At 64.8% G+C, this 21,976-nt stretch overlaps 3 protein-coding genes across 22 annotated transcripts in view; 2 read left to right on the plus strand and 1 right to left on the minus strand.

Moving 5' to 3' along the window:
- MROH1 (maestro heat like repeat family member 1) overlaps nt 1-10,295 on the plus strand; it is a 113,347-nt gene extending 103,052 nt beyond the window's left edge. For 7 of the 18 annotated variants that reach the window (XM_063709627.1, XM_063709626.1, XM_063709615.1 and 4 more), the window contains 10 exons: nt 3,216-3,381; nt 3,912-4,108; nt 7,165-7,302; nt 7,628-7,742; nt 8,277-8,423; nt 8,552-8,740; nt 9,043-9,198; nt 9,277-9,411; nt 9,483-9,718; nt 10,024-10,295. In XM_063709627.1, coding sequence (XP_063565697.1) covers nt 3,216-3,381; nt 3,912-4,108; nt 7,165-7,302; nt 7,628-7,742; nt 8,277-8,423; nt 8,552-8,740; nt 9,043-9,198; nt 9,277-9,411; nt 9,483-9,718; nt 10,024-10,078 — 1,534 coding nt within the window. In that variant the 3' untranslated portion in view covers nt 10,079-10,295. Of the gene's footprint in view, nt 1-3,215; nt 3,382-3,911; nt 4,109-7,164; nt 7,303-7,611; nt 7,743-8,276; nt 8,424-8,551; nt 8,741-9,042; nt 9,199-9,276; nt 9,412-9,482; nt 9,719-10,023 lie in introns of those variants that run through there. The other 11 variants (XM_063709618.1, XM_063709621.1, XM_063709617.1 and 8 more) reach the window with 3 other exon arrangements.
- Nucleotides 10,296-10,471: 176 nt separating this feature from the next.
- BOP1 (BOP1 ribosomal biogenesis factor) overlaps nt 10,472-21,976 on the minus strand; it is a 29,663-nt gene continuing 18,158 nt past the window's right edge. For all 3 annotated transcript variants that reach the window (XM_031013683.3, XM_031013682.3, XM_055348529.2), the window contains 13 exons: nt 13,524-13,678; nt 13,321-13,438; nt 13,122-13,223; nt 12,832-13,044; nt 12,588-12,749; nt 12,438-12,518; nt 12,296-12,365; nt 12,082-12,214; nt 11,825-12,005; nt 11,457-11,745; nt 10,958-11,042; nt 10,766-10,873; nt 10,472-10,687 (listed from right to left, as the gene is read on the minus strand). In XM_031013683.3, the coding sequence (XP_030869543.3) occupies nt 10,534-10,687; nt 10,766-10,873; nt 10,958-11,042; nt 11,457-11,745; nt 11,825-12,005; nt 12,082-12,214; nt 12,296-12,365; nt 12,438-12,518; nt 12,588-12,749; nt 12,832-13,044; nt 13,122-13,223; nt 13,321-13,438; nt 13,524-13,678 (1,851 nt within the window). In that variant the 3' untranslated portion in view covers nt 10,472-10,533. The remainder of the gene's footprint in view (nt 10,688-10,765; nt 10,874-10,957; nt 11,043-11,456; nt 11,746-11,824; nt 12,006-12,081; nt 12,215-12,295; nt 12,366-12,437; nt 12,519-12,587; nt 12,750-12,831; nt 13,045-13,121; nt 13,224-13,320; nt 13,439-13,523; nt 13,679-21,976) is intronic.
- Nucleotides 13,678-17,111, plus strand: SCX (scleraxis bHLH transcription factor). The gene is made up of 2 exons (XM_031013685.3): nt 13,678-15,811; nt 16,734-17,111. The coding sequence occupies exons 1-2, from the start codon at nt 15,245-15,247 to the stop codon at nt 16,770-16,772; spliced, it is 606 nt and encodes a 201-aa protein (XP_030869545.1). The 5' UTR covers nt 13,678-15,244; the 3' UTR covers nt 16,773-17,111.

The raw sequence follows: 21,976 nt of genomic DNA on the forward strand, positions 1-21,976 counted from the left end.
CCTTGCCGGGCAGTGCCGGGTGCTGCTGCCCATCCTTCCTCCTTGCCGGGCAGTGCCGGGTGCTGCTGCCCATCCTTCCTCCTTGCCGGGCAGTGCCGGGTGCTGCTGCCCATCCTTCCTCCTTGCCGGGCAGTGCCGGGTGCTGCTGCCCATCCTTCCTCCTTGCCGGGCAGTGCCGGGTGCTGCTGCCCATCCTTCCTCCTTGCCGGGCAGTGCCGGGTGCTGCTGCCCATGCTTCCTCCTTGCCGGGCAGTGCCGGGTGCTGCTGCCCATGCTTCCTCCTTGCCGGGCAGTGCCGGGTGCTGCTGCCCATCCTTCCTCCTTGCCGGGCAGTGCCGGGTGCTGCTGCCCATCCTTCCTCCTTGCCGGGCAGTGCCGGGTGCTGCTGCCCATCCTTCCTCCTTGCCGGGCAGTGCCGGGTGCTGCTGCCCATCCTTTCTCCTTGCCGGGCAGTGCTGGGTGCCGTGTGGGCTGCACTGTGTGTCTGTTTCTAGGTGATGGACATTCAGATTGTTTTTGGTTTGGGGCTGCTGGGGATGGCAATGCTTTGAATGTTCCTGGGAGTGTCTGTTGGTGGGTAGAGCATGCATTTCTCTTTCGTGTGTATATAGGAGTGGAATCAAGGCTGGGCACTGTGGCTCATACCTGTAATCCCAGCAGTGTGGGAGGCTGAGGCAGGAGGATTACCTGAGGTCAGAAGTTTGCGACCAGCCTGGCCAACATGGCAAAACCCCGTCTCTACTAAAAATATAAAAATTGGCCAGGCATGGCCAGGCGCAGTGGCTCACCCCTGTAATCCCAGCACTTTGGGAGGCCGAGGCGGGTGGATCACGAGGTCAGGAGATCGAGACCATCCTGGCTAACATGGTAAAACCCCGTCTCTACTAAAAATATAAAAAATTAGCCAGGCGAGGTGGCGGGCGCCTGTAGTCCCAGCTACTCGGGAGGCTGAGGCAGGAGAATGGTGTGAACCCAGGAGGCGGAGCTTGCAGTGAGCCAAGATTGCACCACTGCACTCCAGCCTGGGCGACAGAGCAAGAACTCTGTCTCAAAACAAAAAACAAAAAATTGGCCAGGCACGGTGGCTCACGCCTATAATCCCAACACTTTGGGAGGCGGACCACCTGAGGTTGGGAGTTCGAGACCAGCCTGACCAACATGGTGAAACTTCATCTCTACTAAAAATACAGAATTAGCCAGGCGTGGTGGTGCCTGCCTGTAATCACAGCTACTCGGGAGGCTGAGGCAGGAGAATCACTTGAACCCAGGAGGCGGAAGATGCAGTGAGCCATGATTGGGCCATTGCACTCCAGCCTGGGCAACAAGAGTGAAACTCCGTCTCAAAAAATAAATAAAATTTCATATATATATATATATAAATTAGCTAGGCGTGGCAGCACGTGTCTGTAATCCCAGCTACTCAGGAGGCCAAGGCAGGAGAATCGCTTGAACCTGGGAGGTGGAGGTTACAGTGAGCTGAGATCGCGCCATTGCACTCCAGCCTGGGCAACAGAGCGAGACTCTGTCTCAAAAAAAAAGAAGTGGAGTCACTGTGGCCATCTCTACCCTGCCACCCCGTGAGCTAAGGATGGGTTCTACATTCATAAATGGTCAGAAAAAGACAAAAATAATATTTCATGACACGTGAAAATGATAGGAAATCCTGATTCCAGTGTCCATGAGTTAAAGCTTCCGGAAGCAACGCTCCGTCCACTTCCACACTGTCTGTGGCTGCTCTCGCACTACAGTGGCAGGCTTGATGAGCTGCCAGAGGCCACCCGGCCCCCAAGGCCTGAGCCACTGTCTGTCCTGGTCAGAAGCTTGCCAGCCCTTCCCTGGGCACAGGTTGGCTTGGCTGTCGTATGCAGCCTCATGGGGGCCCACAGTGGCTGAGTCTGTGGCCTCCTGGCACCTCAGCGACGGCCACCACGTCCTTGCTGGCGCATGCTGTGTGCCTGCCCTCCTGTGCATTTGTCCACGTTTCCTGCCAGGTCATTTGCTCCCCACGCTCACGCCCAGCCCTCTACTGCTTGCCTTCTGCTTGAAGGACGTCTCCTGGAATTCCCACCACGAGGATCAGTGACACACTGTCCGCCTTTGTTTACTTGAGAATGTCTTTATTTGGCCATCCCTTGTGACTGTTCTTTCTGTGGCTTAGTATCCTAGTTCAGTGGAGTTTGCTCAGGTGTGTGACAGCACATCACTGTTTCTGGCTTCTGTCGTTGCTCCTGAGAGCCAGGTGAAGTCTCCTAGCACCACATCTGTCCAGGAAGCCACTGCCTGCTTGTTGCTCATCTGCAGTTTGCAGGTGGGGGCTGCTTTTCCTTTGTTCTGCCAGGCGGCTTCAGGGCTCCCTGTCTGTAGGTCAGTATATTTCACCAGTTCTGAAAACCCCAACCTACTCCTTGTCAGCCATTGTTTCCTCTGCCTCTGGGACATCCATCAAATGTACGTTAGCCCTCATTCCATCTTCTGCGTCCCTTATTCTATCCTCTGCCTTCCCACGTTATTCTTTCTCTGTAATAATTTATCTGAAATTTTTTTATCTTCCTATTCACTGGGTAAGTTCTTAATCTTCCTATTTACTGTTTCTCTCTTCTACTGTATCTAGACTGGCACCAAATATGTCCACTGAGTACATTATTGTTTCATTTCTAAAAGAGCTGTTTGGTTTTCTTTTAAATTTGCTGTATCTGTTTTTAGAATTTTCAGTTCCCGTCATATTCAGAGTTTGTTGTTTATTTCTGCAAACGCTGAGCGTAGCTGCCTCACGGTGCGTCTGCGGCGCCGTCTGAGTGTTCTTGGCAGCACTGCCAGGTCTCCTTGGGAGCTGCGCTCTTTGACCCTGTGCCGCCCTGAGGCCTGGGCCAGACGTTGCTTCCTCCAGGGAAGATTTGTTCTCTCTCCCAGTAGCTCCCCAGGGACCTCCCACACCACTGCCCTGGGCCCTGTGTGTATAGGCCCAGATTTTTCTCTGTGTCCTTTATTACCAGCTCTGTTTACACATCCCTGGAGTCAGGGGAAGGGGTGAGCTCAGATCTGAGGCCAGGAGGCCATTTCCCAGCTGGCTGCAGCTGAGCCTGGTGGCCGTGTCTGAGCGTCGTGGAGCCAGGGTCCACGGCACCCAGGTGGCGGGGGGCAGGGATGCCCGGCCCAGGTGCCGGCAGCGCCCTGACCAGCCACGGCCTCAAAGTGACTCTCCTGCTCTGTTCCAGCCACACCTGCATGCTGTGGCGGGCACTGGCGGTGGAGCCTCGCCTAGCTGCCCAGGTCCTGGGGCTGCTGCTGGAGAAGATGAGTAGGGACGTCCCGTTCAAGGAGAGCCGGGCCTTCCTGCTGGGCCGCACCCCAGACCGCGTGGCCACGCTGCTGCCTCTCTCGGTGAGTCGGGCTCTCGGGGCCACCTTGACACGCTGTCCCTGCCCGGCTTGCCTGGATGCCCGGGGGCAGGCCTTTTGATGAGGTGGCCCGGACGCCACCCCACAGGCACCTGGAGGCAGCACCGGGCTGGGAGCTCTGAGCTCAGGCTCGTAAAGGCCTCACAGGTGTGGGCCCCCAGGGGAGGCCACTTTATGTTTTATCCTGCGGAAAAAAAATAAACCCAGCTTGGCAGTGTTTTAAGCAGTAAAGCAGCTGTGAGAATTCCCTCCTCCTCCTTTCTGAGGAGCTGAGCACAGATGGCCTGAGGTCTGTCCTGTGAAGGCTGACTGCCCCTCTGTCCCTGTCTCCTGCCTCTACCCCTGAGGGCCAAGCCATGCAGTGGTGCGCCTCGCCCTTCCTGCGCTGCAGCTGGGATCTGAGACCTCCGAGCACACGATGCATGCGAAGGGGGATGCAGGCTCATTGGGTGCAGGGCTCAGATCTCGTGCGGCCTGGAGGGAGGCATGGCCCTGTGATGACTTCTCCCCCAGGCTACCTGTGCACTGTTTGAGGTCATGTCCACGCCTGCAGCGGGGCCCGCAGTGCTAGAGCTCTACCCCCAGCTGTTTGTGGTGCTTCTGCTGCGCGTCAGCTGCACCGTGGGTGTCCAGCTGCCCCGGAACCTGCAGGCCCAGGAAAGGAGGGGTGCCAGTCCAGCCCTAGCCACCAGGAACCTGGAACCCTGCAGGTATCTGGGTCCCCACTTCCCACCTCCAGTACTGATTCGGAAGCACAGGCATGCGTGTGCACGCGCGTGGTGGGGGCGGACGGCAGATCTGAACCATGGGGAGTGTGGGAGCGACTTTGCTCCCAGGGAGCTGGCGCCTCACCCAGGTGCAGGGCTGAGCTGTCAGTGGTGACATCCACGGCCACCCTTCTCACACTGGCTGTGAAGGCCTCCCTCCTCGCCTCTGCGAGCGGTCTGTGCAGTGGTGCTGAACACAGGCGGCTGGTGGGGGCTTCGCGTGGCAGCTCAGGCAGGATCAGGGTGGTGCCTTCTCCTGGGAGTGGAGTTGTGCGGAGTCTTTGGGGTATAGGCTGGGGTCAACCATGGCAGGACCAGCCTTGTCCCTGAAACTGCCCCAGCAGAGCGGCCTTTGGCACGTGTTCACAGCCCCACACGTAAGAGCTGCCCAGGTGCCTGACATGAAGCATTTCAGGTCCTACACACCTGCCTGGGGCCATAGCACAGACAGAGGCGGCCGACACCCTGGGCAGGCGTGGCTGTGTGGCCTGACCCCAGGACCACGAGCCCATGTGAACGCCGGGCCGCCATGCCCCACCTGCCCAGGAGGGCTCTGGGTCCGTCCCACCCAGGCGCCCAGGTTTGGGTGTGCACCTTGGCCAGGACACACCAGGGGGACAGCCTCACTTCAGCCCCCTCCCCCTGCCCCCCTTGGCCAGGACACACCAGGGGGACAGCCGCACTTCAGCCCCTCCCCCTCCCCCTGCCCCAGCACCACAGGCTGCTCAGCCACAGGCCAGCTCGTAAAGCCCAGTGGGGCCGGCTGCCAGCGCTGCTCTGCCCCTAGCAAACTGAGTGGAAAATGTGAATGGGATGGGGCAGCCACCAGCCCCCGGGCCTGGCCTGCTGCGAATCAGTGCCTCCGCCCCGAGCTGTAGGGCTGCGGGCCCCACGCCCACCCCCAGGTGCCCCTTCACTGGGACGATTGCAGAGCCTGGTGTACAGGCCGTTCGCCAGTGGGTCGGACCCTTGTGGGTGCCACATTCTTAAATGTCCTGGGCACACAAGCAAGGGAGGCACCCTCATCCAAATCACTAACACATTCGTGAGCCAAACACACGCTTCCCGTTAGATTTGTCGAAGCTGGTTGTGAGTTGCTGTGCCTGCGCCATTTGCAGCCTGGAGTGCAGCCCCTGGTCCAGATGGGGCCTTGCAGGGCTCGAGGCCTGGAGCAGGGTGTGGAGCTGGAGGCAGAGCTGCACTCAAGCCGGGCCCTGGCTCAGACCATGAGGCCCGGCTGAACTGACTGTGGCCCTGTGGGTCCTCCCTCCGCCTGCGGCTGGCCTGGCCTGTGTGTGTCAAGGGCATCTCCCAGGAACTGCAGTGACTGGTGTGGCTCTGTCCTCTGCCTGTGGTCAGTGCTGGCTGTCCTGTTCCCAGGGCTGGAAGCCCCCTTGGCACCCAGGCTACCTGGGCTCAAAGATCAGGCCCCAACACTGGAACCATGGGACTCCTGGCTTTCCCAGAGCTGCCTCCTCGCACGTCCTACCTTGGGGAGGGAACCCGTGAGAGAGAGGAGCCTGGCGACACTCATCAAGGGCCGTGTGAGGGGCTGGCCCTGCTGTTGGTCAGCACCAGACCACCCAGGCACACCCCATGGGGACAGTGGTATACTGGGAGCAGGCCCCCAGCACCTCCTTCCTGGGCTGCCAAGACCCCCGTGGCCCTCAGCTTCTACAGCCCCTGTCCAGCTCTCAGACCGCCTCATTCCTGCCGGCATCACCGGCCCTGTGTACCCAACCGTCCAGAAGCCTCATGGGGCCCATCACCAGATCTCTAACAAGCTTGTCTCATGCTCCTGTGCCCATCACACCCTCCTCCTAGATCCCACCTGCATGAGGGCCTCACACACCATCCAGGAGAGTAGGGCCTGGCCCCCAGCTTGGCAGGGCCACTTGTTCCCTGCTAGGCCCACTCCACGTCCCAGCACACCAGGGGGCCTGTGGGACACCTGGCAGAGGTGACCAGGGCAGTGGCACTGTCACCACCACCAGCGGTCACCACACGGCCCATGCCGCTCGGGGGTTGTCTGCTTTTGGGCCAGGTGCTCCTGAGGACGAAGCCTTGTGGGGACAGAGGTCCAAAGGTGGCGGGGGCCTAAGTGTGAGGTGCTTGAGGGCAGTGGAAAGCCACATGGCAGGGGCTGTCGAGTTGAAATGGAGGGTCCTGCTGGGTGGGGACGCTGGTGCAGGGCATCCTCTGCCCCAGACCGTGCCTGTTGGGTCACACACTACGCCCCGCCCACTGGCAGCCAGGAGTGGAGCAGCCTCAGCAGGGAAGGGCTTATCTGAGCCGATGGTCGATGCCAGGCTCAAGCTGGGCCCTGTAGAGGCTTCAACATCAGACTCTCCCTGCCAGTTTCTGGCCCAGCCACTGCCAGGGAGACCAGAGGGCAAGGTGCTTGCCTGGTGGGGGTCTGGGGAGTCAGAGAGTTGGCCAAGGTGGCCCCCATTGCACGCCCAGGGCGCCTGCTCTTCAGCACCCCAGCAGCCCCTCCAGCTCTCGGCACCATCCTCCCGCTCACTTGCCAGCCAGCCTCAGCCGACACTGGGAGTGGATCAGGGGCCTGCCCGCCTCCCAGAGGGCTGTGGAGTCTCCTGGGGTACAGGTGTGAGAACCCGAGGTGCCAGGCAGGAACAGGCCCAGGGTGGGGGGCACCTGTGGTGTGGGTGCCCAGCAGCGTCTGGGTGTCCGGAAAGGAAGGCCGGTGCAGCCAGAGGGCTTTGCCTGTGTCCAGCTCTCAGGCTGGTGGCCAGGTGGCCACAGGCTGACCTTGCTACTAGCTCACCTCCAAGCCAACATCTGCGTCCTTGCCTTGGGTGGGGAAACGGGGGGCCTGTAGCAGATGGCCCAGAGCCTGCTTCCTGGAGAGTGGCTCTGGCAGGGATAGGGCTAGCCACCAGGTGGGCAACACGCATTGGGTGCAGACCTGAGGAGTTAATCAGGAAGGGAGGTGGGCGTGTGTGCCCCACCAGCTGAGCACCCTGGCAATCCTGCAGCTCTGCAGTGGACACCCTGCGGTCCATGCTACTCCGCAGCGGCAGCGAGGATGTGGTACAGCGCATGGACCTAGAGGGAGGCTGGGAACTGCTCAGGACCTCGGCGGGGCATGAGGAGGGGGCCACCAGGTTGGCCAGGTGAGCGGGCCCAGCCCACTGCAGCTCCAGCACTGGCTGGGCTCCACGGGATCTCGAGCCCAGAACATGACAGGATCAGGCGGGGGCCCATGCGTGTCAGGCCAATGGTGCCCTGGGCTCCTGCCTGTTCGCTCTCTGGGGCAGGGGTAGGGAGGCACCCCTGCAGAGGCCTGGCGAGGCAAGCTGGGAGGCATCTCTGAGACGTAGAACTCCCGGAATCTGGGAGCTGGCGGTGGAGCGGACCAGGGCTGTGCAGGGTGGAAGGTGCCTGGGTAGGGTTCAGCACAGCAACAGCCCCTGCACCCTCAGCGGCCCCCTTTCCCAGGGCCATGGCTGAGCACGCAGGGCCCCGACTCCCCCTGGTGCTGAAGACGCTGGCATGCGCACACAGCAGTGCGTATGAGAACCAGAGGGTGACCACCACCGCCTTCCTGGCCGAGGTAGGCCCTTCCAGGGACGGATGCTGGGCACCAGGGTGGGGCTCCTGCTCGGGACAGGCACGGGATGCCCTTTTCTTACCCCTAAAAGGCCCCCTCAACTGTGGTCTGTGAGGGAGGTTATGTGGATGCTAGCTACCTCCTCCCCCATGCCAGAACTCACTCAGTCCCACCCAGGGACACCCCCTCTGTGCCTGGTGAGAGGAGGACTCTCCCCAAGTCCTGCTGGGTACATTTGTAGCTGGACAGGGCTGGCCCCTGGGACCCCAGGTGCCCTTGGTGGTGTGGTCTTGGCCTTTGTGGCCAAAGATGCCAAAATCTTGCCCAAGGCCGTGCAGCAGAGCACAGCGGGCGTCAGAGCAGGCCCCAGCGGCACAACAGGGAGGGGTCGCCACTGATCTGAGACCCAGGGAGTAGGTCCTCCACCTCTGTCTGCCACACCGGCGTGGGGGCAGCCTCTGGTGTTCTGGGCCTGGGCTGGTGGGTTGGGCCCTGGGGTCAGCGGGGAGGGGGAAGTCACAGCACCTCTGCCTGCAGCTGCTGAACAGCAACGTGGCCAACGACCTTATGCTCTTGGACTCGCTGCTGGAGAGCCTGGCGGCTCGCCAGAAGGACACATGCGCCAGTGTGCGGAGGCTGGTGCTCCGCGGCCTGGCCAACCTGGCCTCCGGCTGCCCTGACAAGGTGGGCTGGCCACCAGCCCCTCTGGGGCCCAGGCAGCATGGGTGGGGGGCTGTGCATGGAGGCCACCCTGTCTTGTGGAGTAGCAGACGGTGACTCTGGGACCCAGGCTGAGTGTAGGGTATCCTCAGGTGCGAACCCACGGCCCCCAGCTCCTCACAGCCATGATTGGCGGGCTGGACGACGGGGACAACCCTCACAGCCCGGTGGCCCTGGAGGCCATGCTGGGCCTTGCGAGGCTGGTGCACCTGGTGGAGTCCTGGGACCTGCGCTCAGGGCTGCTGCACGTGGCCATCCGCATCCGGCCTTTCTTCGACAGTGTAGGCTGGCTGGGGCAGGGGGAGGGAAGAGGGCCCCAGCCCTTCCTGCCTCTTACTCTGAGCTTTAGCCCCAGCCCCACCCTCCTCCCTGTCTCCCACCGCGGCCAGGTGACCGTGGAGAACGCGGACCTGCAGGGCTGCTGCTTTGCTGGGCCTGGCAGCCCCCACCCGTAAGGCCCCCACCCATCGGGGTGTTTCCTGGCCCGGGTCAGGCAAGGGCACCCATCAATGGCAGGGGGCTAGGCAGGCAGGCCTGCAGGGGCACAGCCTGTGAGGAGACGTATGCTGCATGTCCTTCCCAGGAAAAGATGGAGTTCCGGACGGCATCCATCCGCCTCTTTGGGCACCTTAACAAGGTCTGTCACGGAGACTGTGAGGACGTCTTCCTGGACCAGGTGGTGGGCGGGCTGGCGCCCCTGCTGCTGCACCTGCAGGACCCTCAGGCCACTGTGGCCAGCGTGAGTAGCCGGGGGGGGGGGGGGTGGGATGGGGTGGGTGGCCTCAACTGGACTTGGCCCCAGTGCCGCATCCCTTAGGCCTGCAGGTTTGCCCTGCGCATGTGTGGCCCCAACCTGGCGTGTGAGGAGCTCTCAGCTGCTTTCCAGAAACACCTGCAGGAGGGTCGAGCCCTGCACTTCGGGGAGTTCCTCAACACTACCTGCAAGCACCTGGTGAGGGGTGGGGCCAGGCGGGGCGTGGTGGGTGGGCGGGGCCAGGTGGCGCTGACCAGGCCTCTCCCCAGATGCACCATTTCCCAGACCTACTGGGCCGTCTCCTGACCACCTGCCTGTTCTACTTCAAGAGCAGCTGGGAGAATGTCCGAGCTGCTGCACCCCTGTTCACCGGTGAGCACCACCCCCTGCCCCGCCCCCATGCCACCCGGCAGCCCCGCCTGATGCCCCCACTTCACAGGGTTCCTGGTGCTACACTCGGAGCCCAGGCAGCAGCCGCAGGTGGACCTGGACCAGCTCATTGCGGGTGAGCACCCCTCCACGGGGCCCCTCCGCTGGGCCCTGCTGACCCTGTAGGCACCCACAGGGACTAAGTGATTTTCCTGGATTTCAGGACTTTTTCCCTGTCACTGGTGACCTCATCGTCTCTAGTAATTCACGGAAACTTCTTAACTGTTCCAAAAGAGCTTAAAAAACACTAAAAAAGGAAAAACGATCTTTCCGTTGGCTCCTGAGCCTCCCAGCAGAGGCTGTCAGGAGAGCATGGCCCACGCGCAGGCATGGGCATGCCGAGGTCACAGCCCGCAGGCAGCCCCCCTCCTCTACCCCCAGCGCTCCAGATCCTGCTGAAGGACCCGGCCCCCGAGGTGCGGACAAGGGCTGCTGAGGCCCTGGGCCGCCTGGTGAAGCTCGCCTAAGGCTCCGGCCAGCACCCCCAGCGAGGAGTATGCACCCAGACCTGTGCCTGAGCTCCAAGACAGGGCCTCCTGAGGACCACAGCCTGGGCACACGACTGGAGGGGCCTGGCCCCAGAACAGGCACTGCTGGGGACCAAACCCAAGCCCTTCAGTGAGGGATGTGCCCAATAAACTCATCTGCTCCCAGCGAGTGACTGACAGGGTGTGATGCTGCAGCCTCTTAGGGGATGGGCCAGAGGGTGCCCTGGACTGGCTGTGTCGTCCCCACTGTTTTTGCAGAATTGAGTGAGGGGAAGGCTCGGCGCTGTGGTGGGGGCGGCTTTGTTGGCAACCCCAATTCAAGAAAGTGGGAGCACCAGGCAGCACAGGGTAAAGGCTCTGTTGACTTCAGCACGACCGCCCCAGCCCCAGGCAGGCAGAACAGCTAGGTGAAGAGGCGGACGGTCCCGTCTGCCCCCGAGGAGAAGACCCACGGCTGGGTGGGGTGGAAGATGACGTCCAGCACTCCCAGGTCTCGGGTCAGCACGTGTCCCTTCAGCACCTTGACGGGCACCAGCAAGGGGTTCTGCAGAAGGTCACTGTGGGGACGAGGAGGGCTCAGGACACGGCCAGACACCACTGCCCTGGGGAGGGGGCCAGGCAGGGTCAGCACTCACTTGTACACCATGCCATGGCAGACGATGACACTGCCGTCGTCCGAGCCTGACGCGAAGAGTGGGTACCGCGGGTGGAAGGCCACAGCCCGCAGAGCCTTCTTGTGGTGTCTGGGGGGAGGGAACCAGGTTGAAGGCAGGCTCGGGCTGAAGGGAGGGGCTCTGCTGGCTGCCTCCACCCCCAGCTCTCCTCACCTCAGCATCCTGTATGGCTTGGTGGAAAGATCCAGGTCAAACCACACCAGCTTGCTATCGTAGCTCCCACAGATGACGTTGTCACCTAGGGTCAAAGGCTGTGATGCAGGTGTTCCCGCTCTCACCATCACCTACACCCCTCTCCTGCAGGGTGCACCGCCCCTACCCCCACCCCTCACCTGCAGGGTGCACCGCCCCTACCCCCACCCCTCACCTGCAGGGTGCACCGCCCCTACCCCCACCCCTCACCTGCAGGGTGCACCGCCCCTACCCCCACCCCTCACCTGCAGGGTGCACCGCCCCTACCCCCACCCCTCACCTGCAGGGTGCACCGCCCCTACCCCCACCCCTCACCTGCAGGGTGCACCGCCCCTACCCCCACCCCCACCCCTCACCTGCAGGGTGCACCGCCCCTACCCCCACCTGCAGGGTGCACCGCCCCTACCCCCACCCCCACCCCTCACCTGCAGGGTGCACCGCCCCTACCCCCACCCCTCACCTGCAGGGTGCACTGCCAGGCTGGACACCCACTTGCAGTTGGGCATCAGCTTCTTGGTGAGCTCCTGGCGCAGCAGGTGGTAGAGGCGGACACTGCGCTGGGACGCCACCAACAGGAAGGGCCGGGCAGGGTGGAAGGCCACTCGCTGCACCTGTCCGTGGCTGCGGCGGAACGGACTCTGGCTGCGGCGACGGCTCAGCTGGTGAATCAGCACCTGGGTGTGGCCTTGGGTGGCCAGCACCACGGCCAGGTAGTCCCCACGCCCGTGCCAGGTCACCTGCGTCACTGGCTGCAGGAGAGCAAGGCTGGCTGAGTGGCTGAGCCGGGCCCCTCCCACTGCAGCCTCACCCCCAAGGCGCCCCACGTACCTTCCCGTGGCAGATGCGCAGCCGCAGGCCCGCTTGGCGCTCCTCCTCTGAGGCCTCCAGCCAGCGGGCCGGCTGCAAGGGGGGCTCCTCAGGCGGGACGAAGGCGCTCAACAGCTGATCTGTGCTGCCCGCCACCAGCCGGTCCCCCAGAGCTGGGTTCAGCAGCAGCACCGAGTCCTCCCTGTGAGCCAGGCCCAGACACGGCCCCTAAGCACAGTGCCACCCCTGGCTCCCCAGCCCCCAGGGCCTCCACTTACACGGCCGCAGCCACCAGGCAGACAGCGGGGCTGGGGTTCCAGGCCACACTCTTCACCACGCCCCCCACGGGAACAGTCCTCACGCAGCGAGCAGTAGCCACCTCCCAGAGCCGCAGGGAGCCGTCGTCAGAGCCTGGATGCAGCAGAGACAGCTCTCAACACCTGGCCATCCCACCTGCCCCCCAGCTCAAGGCTGCCCCCAGCTCGGACCCACCTGAAACCAGCCACTGGCCCCCAGGAGAGACACTGAGGCACCGGACAAGGTCACTGTGGCCCCTGTAGACCTGAGGAGGAGGCGGCGGCAGTGAGGAGTCAGACTCGGAGGGTGCAACCCCAGCCCCCTAGTCTCCACTTACCAGGGCCTGGCACGTGGGGAAGGGCTGCAGGTCCCTCGGCCGAGGCAGCTTGGGGATGAGGTCCTCAGGGTCTACATTCACCTGGGGCGGGAGAGCGCCAGGTCAGCCTTGCCCCCTGTGCCACCCCCCTGGTGTGCCGCCCCCACACACCCTCATCTTGCGCTGCCGTGGGCACAGGTACAGGTCAAGGCAGCGCTCAAAGCGTTCCTGGATGAAGCGTCCGTAGGCAGGCACGGCCCGCAGGCTCGGGAACTTGCGTGGCAAAAAGCTCAGCTTCCTCTCGCCTGGCTCCTGCTGTTCCCACGCCAAGCGCTGTGGAGACCAAGACACAGGGGTGGGGAGGGTCACAGGGGAGCATGGGGACAGGGTCCCGGCCCCCAGGATGCAGGCCCACCTCCTCCTCGCTGAGCAGGTATTCAGGGGGTGGGTTGTACGACTCGGCGTGGCCTGGCAGGGCCAGCTTGGGAGCAGGCACGTGCATCTTGTGGCGCCCGAGCACGGCGTTGGGGTCCTCCTGGGCCCACAGGTCATAGAAGCTGGGGGTGGGGTCTCGGGGCCGGCGAGGCTGGATCCAGCCCATCTTGATGGCGTGCACCATGCGAGAGACCTGCACAGACAGCCGGGTCAGGACGGGCAGTGCGGGGCGGTCAGCCCAGGCCAAGCCCCAGGGGCCGTGTGCCCCACCTTCTCCTTCTCCACCAGGGAGGGGATGAAGCTGCGCTTGTCGGCCGGGCGGTTGGTCACCGGGTGGATCATGACGTCCCCGCTGAAGAAGTCGACAGCCGGCTGGGGGAAAAGACGTGGGCGTGTGGGCCAGAGTGGCTGAGGCCCTGCTGGTGCCTCCAGGACCCCCACCCCCCAGGGGCCAGCCCCTGCCACCTACCTCATAGGGGTTGAACCCCACATCCCCAAACTGGCCACTCTGCAGCCGCCGCACCAAGGCCACCTGCTCATCCGTCAGTCTCAGGTCCCGCCCTGTCATCGGGTCCTGCACAGTGCGCCTGAAGACCGCCAGTCAGACCCCGCCAGCCCTGCCCCACCCCTCGGGCACACCCCGGCTGCTGGCCCCACCCCACCAGCCCTCACCAGTAGTCAGGATCGTCCATCTTGTCCAGAAACTGGTCCAGCTCATCCCGGGTCCGCAGGGGCTTGTAGATGCGCCTGCCATCCAGGTCGTAGCCCACGTGGGGGAAGTCATCGTACCACTCCAAGGGCACGTTGCCCACCGTGTTCCGGATGTCCTGCAGCCGGGGGCCACCATGTCGGCATCTGATCCTATGAGGCCCACCCCCGCTTCGGGCTGCCCAGGGGAGCAGGTGAGGGGGTTGCAGGGTGAGTGCAGGCCCGGCCTCAAGTGCCCTGAGGTCACTGGCCCTGACCTACGCCCGTTCCCCAGCCCTGGGGTCTGACGTGGCATGGCGGCCACGCTGCCCCCACCCCCGCCCTCGGAGGCGCCGGAGCTGCACCTTCACATTTTCCACTGAAGTGGTGCCAACCCCAGAGCTCCCCCCTCACTGGATTCCTTGGCCAGGGCTCTGGGCAGCCACAGACAGCGATGACCTCATCACCCACGGGCTCCCTCCCCTGGCAGGGGCCTTAGGCAGAAGTGGGCAGCTGTAAGACGGGGACACGGGGAAGACCCCAACTGACCCATTCCACAGAGAGGCAGAAGCCAAGCCAAGACCTCTCTGTGGGGGACCCCCCACCGTCTGCCCTTGGCCCCTCCCCAGGCAGAACAGCCACGTTCCTGGATGTACATTCCTGGTTGCAGCCCCTGCCAGCCGCCACCCTCGCTCCTTCCAGCCTGGGGACCGCTGCCCAGGCGGCTGCTTCCTGCAACAGTAGCCATGGGGAGGGGCCCAGGCAAGATAGAGCACAGCTGGGAGCCTGCCGGGCCCCCTGCCGCAGGAGGGACCCCTTGGGCCCTGCCCCCTGCTGAGGGTCCTTCCCTCTCCTCCCCATGGAGATAGGGGGCCATCCCCAAATTGGATAATGGGGGTATGTGTGTGCTTCCTGAGGGGCCTGGTGGCCCTGGAGAGGAACGGGGGAAGGAGGAAGAGGCAAGGAGACCGACGGGGTGAGAGGTCCACACAGCACAAGAACAGGGGACCTGGCCAGCTAGCAGGAGGCACAGTCTGTGCCAAGCCTGGAGAGGCAGGTGCAGGACAGACAGTCGGAGAGACTGAGCTCTAGGCCCCTGAATACTCGCCTGTGCCCGCCCCCTGCACACGGCCTGGCACAGGCAGGCGCTGGCGCACATGGGAGGCAAAGACAGACAGGGTGCGGTCAGGCAGCAGGGCCAGGGCGGCTGGGTTAACTCAGTTGTGCCACGGGAGAAAGCGGGGTGGTGGGTCCCGCTGATCTTCCTCCCCTCTCCCGGGGAGGGGGGCACTGCAGTTTTGGGGCCCTGAGTAACTACAGCCCAGAAGCGACCTCCCACTTCCTCTGCATCCCCAGAGACGGAACGATGCCCCAAAGACCAGCACCCCCCCCCCCCCACACCCCGCCCACCGCCAAAGCGTGGCCACAGAAGGCCGAGGGACGCGGCGGGCGCTGCTCGAGGAGCCTCCGGGCTGAGAGGGGCGGGGCGTGCGCGGGGGAGGGGCCGGGACGCCGCTATAAAGGCGCAGCTCGAGGCCCCGCTCCAGCCCGGGACGCACATGTGCGCGCGGCGCCCGGCAGCTGCCACCGCGGGGCGCAGCCGAGACCCCGCGCCTCGCCCCGGCCGGCCCGCGAGGCCCGCGGCGGCCGCAGGAGGCGGCATGAGCAGCGCGCGACAGAGCTGACGCCGCGCCCCCGCCGGCCCCATGTCCTTCGCCACGCTGCGCCCGGCGCCGCCGGGCCGCTACCTGTACCCCGAGGTGAGCCCGCTGTCGGAGGACGAGGACCGCGGCAGCGACAGCTCGGGCTCCGACGAGAAACCCTGTCGCGTGCACGCGGCGCGCTGCGGCCTCCAGGGCGCCCGGCGGAGGGCGGGGGGCCGGCGGGCCGGGGGCGGGGGGCCAGGGGGCCGGCCAGGCCGTGAGCCCCGGCAGCGGCACACGGCGAACGCGCGCGAGCGAGACCGCACCAACAGCGTGAACACGGCCTTCACGGCGCTGCGCACGCTGATCCCCACCGAGCCCGCCGACCGCAAGCTCTCCAAGATTGAGACGCTGCGCCTGGCCTCCAGCTACATCTCGCACCTGGGCAACGTGCTGCTGGCGGGCGAGGCCTGCGGCGACGGACAGCCCTGCCACTCCGGGCCCGCCTTCTTCCACGCGGCGCGCGCCGGCAGCCCCCCGCCGCCGCCCCCGCCGCCTCCCGCCCGCGACGGCGAGAACACCCAGCCCAAACAGATCTGCACCTTCTGCCTCAGCAACCAGAGAAAGTTGGTGAGCACGGGCCGTGGGGCGCCGAGGGGGCCTCCAACGCGCCCCTCAGCCCACACCTGCCAGGCAGAGGAGGCGAGGCCACACGGGCAGGGCTCCCCAACAGGGCACAGGCAGGCACACCTGTAACACAGGCCTGCCGGGGGCTGGGGCCTTCTCCTGGGGCTCCTCTCCAGGGCGTCCCTAGGACACTCGGCTCCCAGTGGAGTGTGGAGTCCCCTGCAGGGAGCTGCATGAGGGGTAAGAGCTAGGGATGGCCAAAGGGGCCCATCCAGGGCGGGGAGGCTGGGGAGCTGGACCAGGCCGCTGCAAGCTTCCCTTTTCAGTAAGTTGAAAGGCGGAGTGAAAACAGCTGAGTTCAGAAAGTAAGAGGCTGCAAGGCAAGAGAGGAAGGACCCCGGGTTCTTAGCCCCTGCGGCCCAGCACTGGCCTAAGCCATCTTGGGCACCTGCTGTCCGTCCCCCACCTAGGCTGCACACCAAGACACCAGGTCCTGTAGGGCTGCCTGAGACGTGGGCCATGGGACACGAAGGCAGAGGCTGGCAGGAGATGTGGGGGCTGGGGGTGAGGGCCCCTGCAGGAGACGCTGGCCAGCTGTGATTTACAGCTCCTGCTGTGCTTGGTGGCACCGGAAAAGCAGGGTGAGCAGGGAGAAAATACGGCACGGCTTTTCCCAATCCCCATTTCCTCTCCAGACAGCACGCGCGAGCTCCTGGGGCCTGAACATCTGGGAAATTTAATTTTACAATTTCGGCTGTGCAGCAATATGCTCCCCTCCCCAAAACGCTTGAGGGAAGCTGGGGAGAGCCGGGAAGGAGGTGCCTCGGCGCTGGCCACCTGAGATGGCACCCAGCAGGGAGGCCAGAGAGGCGCAGACTGGCGCTGGGCTCTGCCGGGGCCTGACACTCCTCCCTCCCCTCTGCAGAGCAAGGACCGCGACAGAAAGACAGCGATTCGCAGTTAGGAGGTGGCCGGCAGCAGCCAGGAGGCAGATGCTGCTGGGGGAGGTGGACGCCTGGGGTGACTGCAGACAGCCCCCACCTTGGACCTGAGCTGGGCAAGGCCCACCGCAAGCATGCCCCCAGGCCAGCCCTGGCTGCGAGCGGGGCCGAGGGACAGACGGACGTACAGACAGGCGCCGGCAGCGGGACTCTGCGCTGGCCCCAGCACCTGCCCGGGCCCACTGGAACTTTCTGCGCTGGCTTTTCTTCCGGCCACTGTGTGATGGCATCTTGTGTTTTTGATATGATAATATAAAGTCTGAAAATTTTGTATAATTAAAAACAAAACAGTATCTTCCAAATATGGAGGCCAACTGTCCTCATGAAAGGTTCAGAATCCACCCCCAGCCCCCAGCCTGAGCCTCCATTCCTAGCCTTGGTGGTCCTATCCTCCTTGGGCCAAGTACCCCAGCTCCCTGGGAAGCCCCCACGTTCCAGGCTCAGGGCCGCCCCTCCCTGGGCTGAGGCGGTGAGGGAAGCCCCCACGTTCCAGGCTCAGGGCCGCCCCTCCCTGGGCTGAGGTGGTGAGGGAAGCCCCCACGTTCCAGGCTCAGAGCCGCCCCTCCCTGGGCTGAGGCGGTGAGGGAAGCCCCCACGTTCTAGGCTCAGGGCCGCCCCTCCCTGGGCTGAGGCGGTGAGGACGGGCCTAGCTCACCCACAGAGCCTCGTATCGGGAAGCTGTGGGGTGGGGACAAGGGAGCCACGCCGGGAGAGAGGGTGGGGGAGGAGCTGCGTGGCAGAAGATGGGGAGGGCGAGGCACAAGGCAGGGACGCTGTAAGGCAGGGACAGGGAGGCAGCGGCAGGGACGGAGGCAGCGGCAGGGCAAGGGTGCCCCCCACTCGGGCCTGTCGGGCACCCGGGGGCCCTGAGGGTGAGGAGGGTGCTGCATGTGGCCACAAGGAGTGGAGCAAGCTGTGCTGCCCGGCGGAGGGGGTGGGCTCCCAGCCCCAGCGAGGGCAGTGGGTGTCCTGCCTCCACGAGCCTTGACTGGAGAGAGGGGCATCTCCTCATGCACCAGTGCCACTTGGCCCCTGGAAGCACTGCCCACGTGGGAAGGAGGACCCCTGGCCATCCTCCTCCCACCACCACGTCCCATCCAGCCCCCTGAAGACCCCGCCCACCACAGGAGGTGGGTTTAGCCCCCACAGTGCTCTGTGCACAGCTGGCTGGCCATTAAAACCCTGCAGGTGACAATTACCGTTGAGTGGTGTGAGCTCAGTGGGCACAGAGAGAAGAAGGGCGGTGCTGTGTGGACCACCTCCCCCCAACCCTGCCAGGCCACAGCCTAACTTCTGGCTGGGTGGACAATGGCTGATGGTGCCAGGTGCGGGCGTCAGGGCGGCGGCCGGCCCCAGTTCCCCGCTAGCACAGGCAGGGACGCACCCTCGGGGGGAGACCAGGTGCTGTGGCCCACGTGGGCATCGGTGCAGGGCTGGCCCAGGACTGCCCCTCCTCTGCAAAGACAGGCTCCAGGGAACGGCGGAGCAGGAAGCAGTGGTGTAATTTTGGAGGAAATTCTCAAAGCCAGAGCCATTAAGGGCTAGAGGGGGGCTGAGTCCAATCTGATAGAAATATAACAGGATAAAAAGTCACAACGGCAGGTTTCGTTCAGAGAGAAACCCAACCCCAAATTTCCTCTCCCTAATCCTGCAGGAGCCCACAGCTGGCCAGAGGGAGGGGAGGAGAGGACAAGCTCAGTCACTGCAGAAGCCTCCGCCCGCCGGGAAGCCAGGGCCCGGGGGACATGGGCATGCAGCTAGGGGCTGATGCAGCCCCTTCCCTTTTTGGGAGCTTTCCTCACACCCCCGCCCCGCCACCCTCCCAGGCACCTAGGCGCTGGTGAGTGAGGAGCGGGGTGGACCCAGGAGCATGGCCAGGGCGGGCACTCTACATAGCACCCTAAGGCCCACGGCGCCCACGCCAGCCCTCCCTCCACTGGGCACTGGGTGTAGTTCTGTAGGGAGGGTCCATAGCCCACCTACCCCTCACCTCCAGGCCTCCCATTTCCAGACCTGGGCCTGGTGGGGGTTGCAAACCTCCACATGAACCCCCCACCTCAGTGGCCGGTCAGCGTTGGGGACAAATGGGATGGAAGATAGTGAAAGTCTCCAGGGCAGGGACACCAGGGGCTGCTGGCCTGAGCGGGCAGGTGCGGGACGTCGGCGGCCGGCACCAAGGACAGGGCAGAGCCAGCTCGGAGTGGGAATGCAGGAGGCCAGACAGGAACAGGTGGGAAGGTGCGGGCCAGGACGGGGAGGTCTGGGCAGGGTCAAGAGGGAGTGCAGGGGAGAGACGTCAGAGCCCCCGTGGACTGGGGTCAGAGTTTGGGGTGTCTAACGAGGCTCGAAGAAAGGGAACAACGACCTGGAGGCCTCGGAGCTGAAAGGATCCCCAGGGCCCTGCTGGTTGGGGTGCAGCACTCACAGCCAAGCCCTCCGCTGCGGGCCTGACTCCGACTGCGGCTGCAGCTTGGCCAGCCTCAGGCCTGGGCAGCCAGCCCAGCCGCTCCCTGAGCTGCACCGGTAGCAGCGGCCGAGGGCCCGGCCCGCCAGCCAGCAAGAGGGGAGGGGCGGGGGAGGAACACTCCGTCACCCTCCACTGCTCCAGAAATTCAAACCAGACCAGGGGTGGCGTGGGCTGACCCCCAGGCCTGCGGCAGCCCACCCGAATCCACTCGTAGCTCACAGCCGCCGGGCAGACGAGTGGCAGGTGCTCCCTGCCCACCACAGCCCCTGGCTCCCTTCCCAGAGTGCTGGCCTCACCTCCACAGAGACCCAGGGCTCCCTCCGCCTGTGCCCCACAGAGGCAGCTGGGACGGAAGGGGCCCCAGCCTGCACCCTGGGCCAGCAGCCGCCCCTGCGAGCCGAGCTGGGCTGGAAACGCTCTGCTGGGCCTCAGCTGTCAGCTCCTGTCCCCGGCCTGGGGAACGAGCTGCTGGCGGGACACATGATTCATCACGGCCGCCTGCACCCACCACCCGCCCCGCCCTGCGCAGCACCTGCGGGCTGCCAGGAAACACATGTGACCCCTCCGGGTCAGGCCCCGCACGGAGAGCCCCGGCCGGCCGGGGGCACACACAGACCCAGCATCAGGGCTCTCCTGGGGGCCGCCCAGCCCCAAGGATAGGCCCCCAGCCCAGACTGCACCGGACACAGGCCGCAACCGGCTGATGTGTCGGCTGGGATTTTTCCGCTCTCGATGAGCCCCCTTCCCTCCCCCTCCCCAAAGTGGCTGCAGCTGTCAGGACCACAGATTGGAACTGCAGGTATGGGGCTGGCCCGCTGCCCGCCTCCTCCCGTGTCTGTCTGCGAGAGAGGAAGCCGGCCCACCTCTGGAATCCTTCACTCTCTCCTCGTTCCGCCTCTCCCACCTGTCCCCCGGGAGCGTGGGGTCAGCCGCCCTCGCTCCGTCTCTCTCTTCCCCAGCCCCTCTCCGATTACAATGCGGGTAGTGTTCAGCGTTCGCGCCGCTCCCCTGCACAAAACGCCCGCCTGTCTCGGAGCGCCACACGGCCTTCCTGTGCGACGTGAGGCCGCCGCCTCCTCCTCTTCCTTAGGGTTTTATCTGTCGAAGTGCTCAGGGCAAGGCCAGGGCGGGAGGCTCACCTGCTGCATCTCACCCTACTGAAGGTTCCAGCAGGGGTGCTGGGCCCTGGCGCCGGGGCCAGAGGGGAGAAAGCCAGGTCCTGCTTAGTCTCCTCCTCCTCAAAGTCCAAACCAGCTAAGCGGACCCCAGCCCAAGGTGGGGCCCCAGGCAGGAGGAGCCACCAGCCCAGACGCCCTCAGCTCCGGCCCGGCTCCCGCCAACCACGCATCTGCCCTTCTAGAGGCTGGGCACACAGCTCGACCTTCTCCCAGCACCTCCACCACTGGAGAGAAGCCACTACTGACCCAGGGGTCCTTGCACCTCCACAGCTGGGAGGGCAGCAAGTCACCTCCTGGGGGTCTGCAGGCTGGAGAGAAGCCACTACCGACCCAGGGGTTCCTCCAGACCTGGCCTGCCTCGGTCTCTGCTGGGGCTGGCCCAGGGACAATAGCTGTTCCCAGGCAGAGCACCCCAACGCCTGGCATCTCATAAGCAGGGGCTCCTAGAAACTCCAGGATGCTGGGGGTGGGGCACAGGCTTGGGGCATGACACCCCAAACACCCCCCCACTGACACCCACCAGTGCTCACCCCTCCTCGGCCTGCTCTGAGCCCCACAACTCAGAGCTACAACTTCCAGGTGGGGTGGGGACAGGGCTCTAGAGGTCCACACCCGCTCAGCCCCCAACTCCGGACACCTCCAAAATCTCATTCTGGAGACTTTTCCCCCAGTCCTGATCCGTGCACACACACGTACCCGGGACTCCCGACCCCTGCGGAACAGCCCCGGCCTTGGGACGCACACCCAGACCCAGCTCTCCCCAGCCGGCCTCCCCAGAGGGCCCAGAGCCTGCAGCCGTCACCACCTGCCTGACAGACCTTGCCCTCCAATGCCTTCCCCGGCTCCACTCCACAGGCTGCTCTGCCAGCCCCAGGGCAAAGCCTCCGCTCAAGAGCCCTGTAGAGCACCCCCCACTGCCCACCCGGGTTCCAGCTGCCAAGGACACTGGCCCCGAGTGAGCACAGCAGGCCAGGGCCCCCACCACCCTTGCAGCCCACAAGCAGGAGGACGCAGCTCTGAAGAGGCCACTCCCACCTGCCAGCCACTGCCCGGCCCTGCTTCATCCGAGAGCCAAGGGTGCCCCCATGAGGGCCCTGGCTTCCCTGCCCCTCATCACTGACCCCAGGGTCTCTCCTCTCCCAAACCGGACAACTGAGTGCAGCAGGCCAGGCCTAGGAGGGCCTTCAAGCCGGCCAAGGGGCACGCAGCAGTCAGGCTACACACACCCACCCACAGCCTGGGTAGCAGGGCGCGCCCGTTTCCCTCCTCAGTGGAAAGGGACCAGACCCGAGGGCCAGCCCCAGCCCAGTCAGCAGCCCCCTCGGAGGCAGGCATGCAGGCGGCCGCGGGGGTGGATGGCCGCCAGGGAGATTGGGGCGGTCTGCAGGCCCGGGCGCCCTCCACAAGCAGCGTGGGGAGGGCCGTTCGCTCGCCGGGAAACCTGAGCCGAGGCCGCGCTGCCAGCAGCGACGCAAGCCTGAGTGCGCGGGGCCAGGACGCGGGGGCGGGGGCGGCCCGGAGG

Source organism: Gorilla gorilla, chromosome 7, assembly GCF_029281585.2.
Source record: "Gorilla gorilla gorilla isolate KB3781 chromosome 7, NHGRI_mGorGor1-v2.1_pri, whole genome shotgun sequence".
In the NCBI taxonomy this organism is placed as follows: domain Eukaryota; kingdom Metazoa; phylum Chordata; class Mammalia; order Primates; family Hominidae; genus Gorilla; species Gorilla gorilla.

Excerpts from the sequence above, each read along its gene's own strand:
- SCX (XM_031013685.3), top strand. The coding sequence starts at position 15,245 with ATGTCCTTCGCCACGCTGCGCCCGGCGCCGCCGGGCCGCTACCTGTAC. Across the intron at positions 15,812-16,733 it reads TCAGCAACCAGAGAAAGTTG|AGCAAGGACCGCGACAGAAA; the intron begins GTGAGCACGGGC and ends TCCCCTCTGCAG.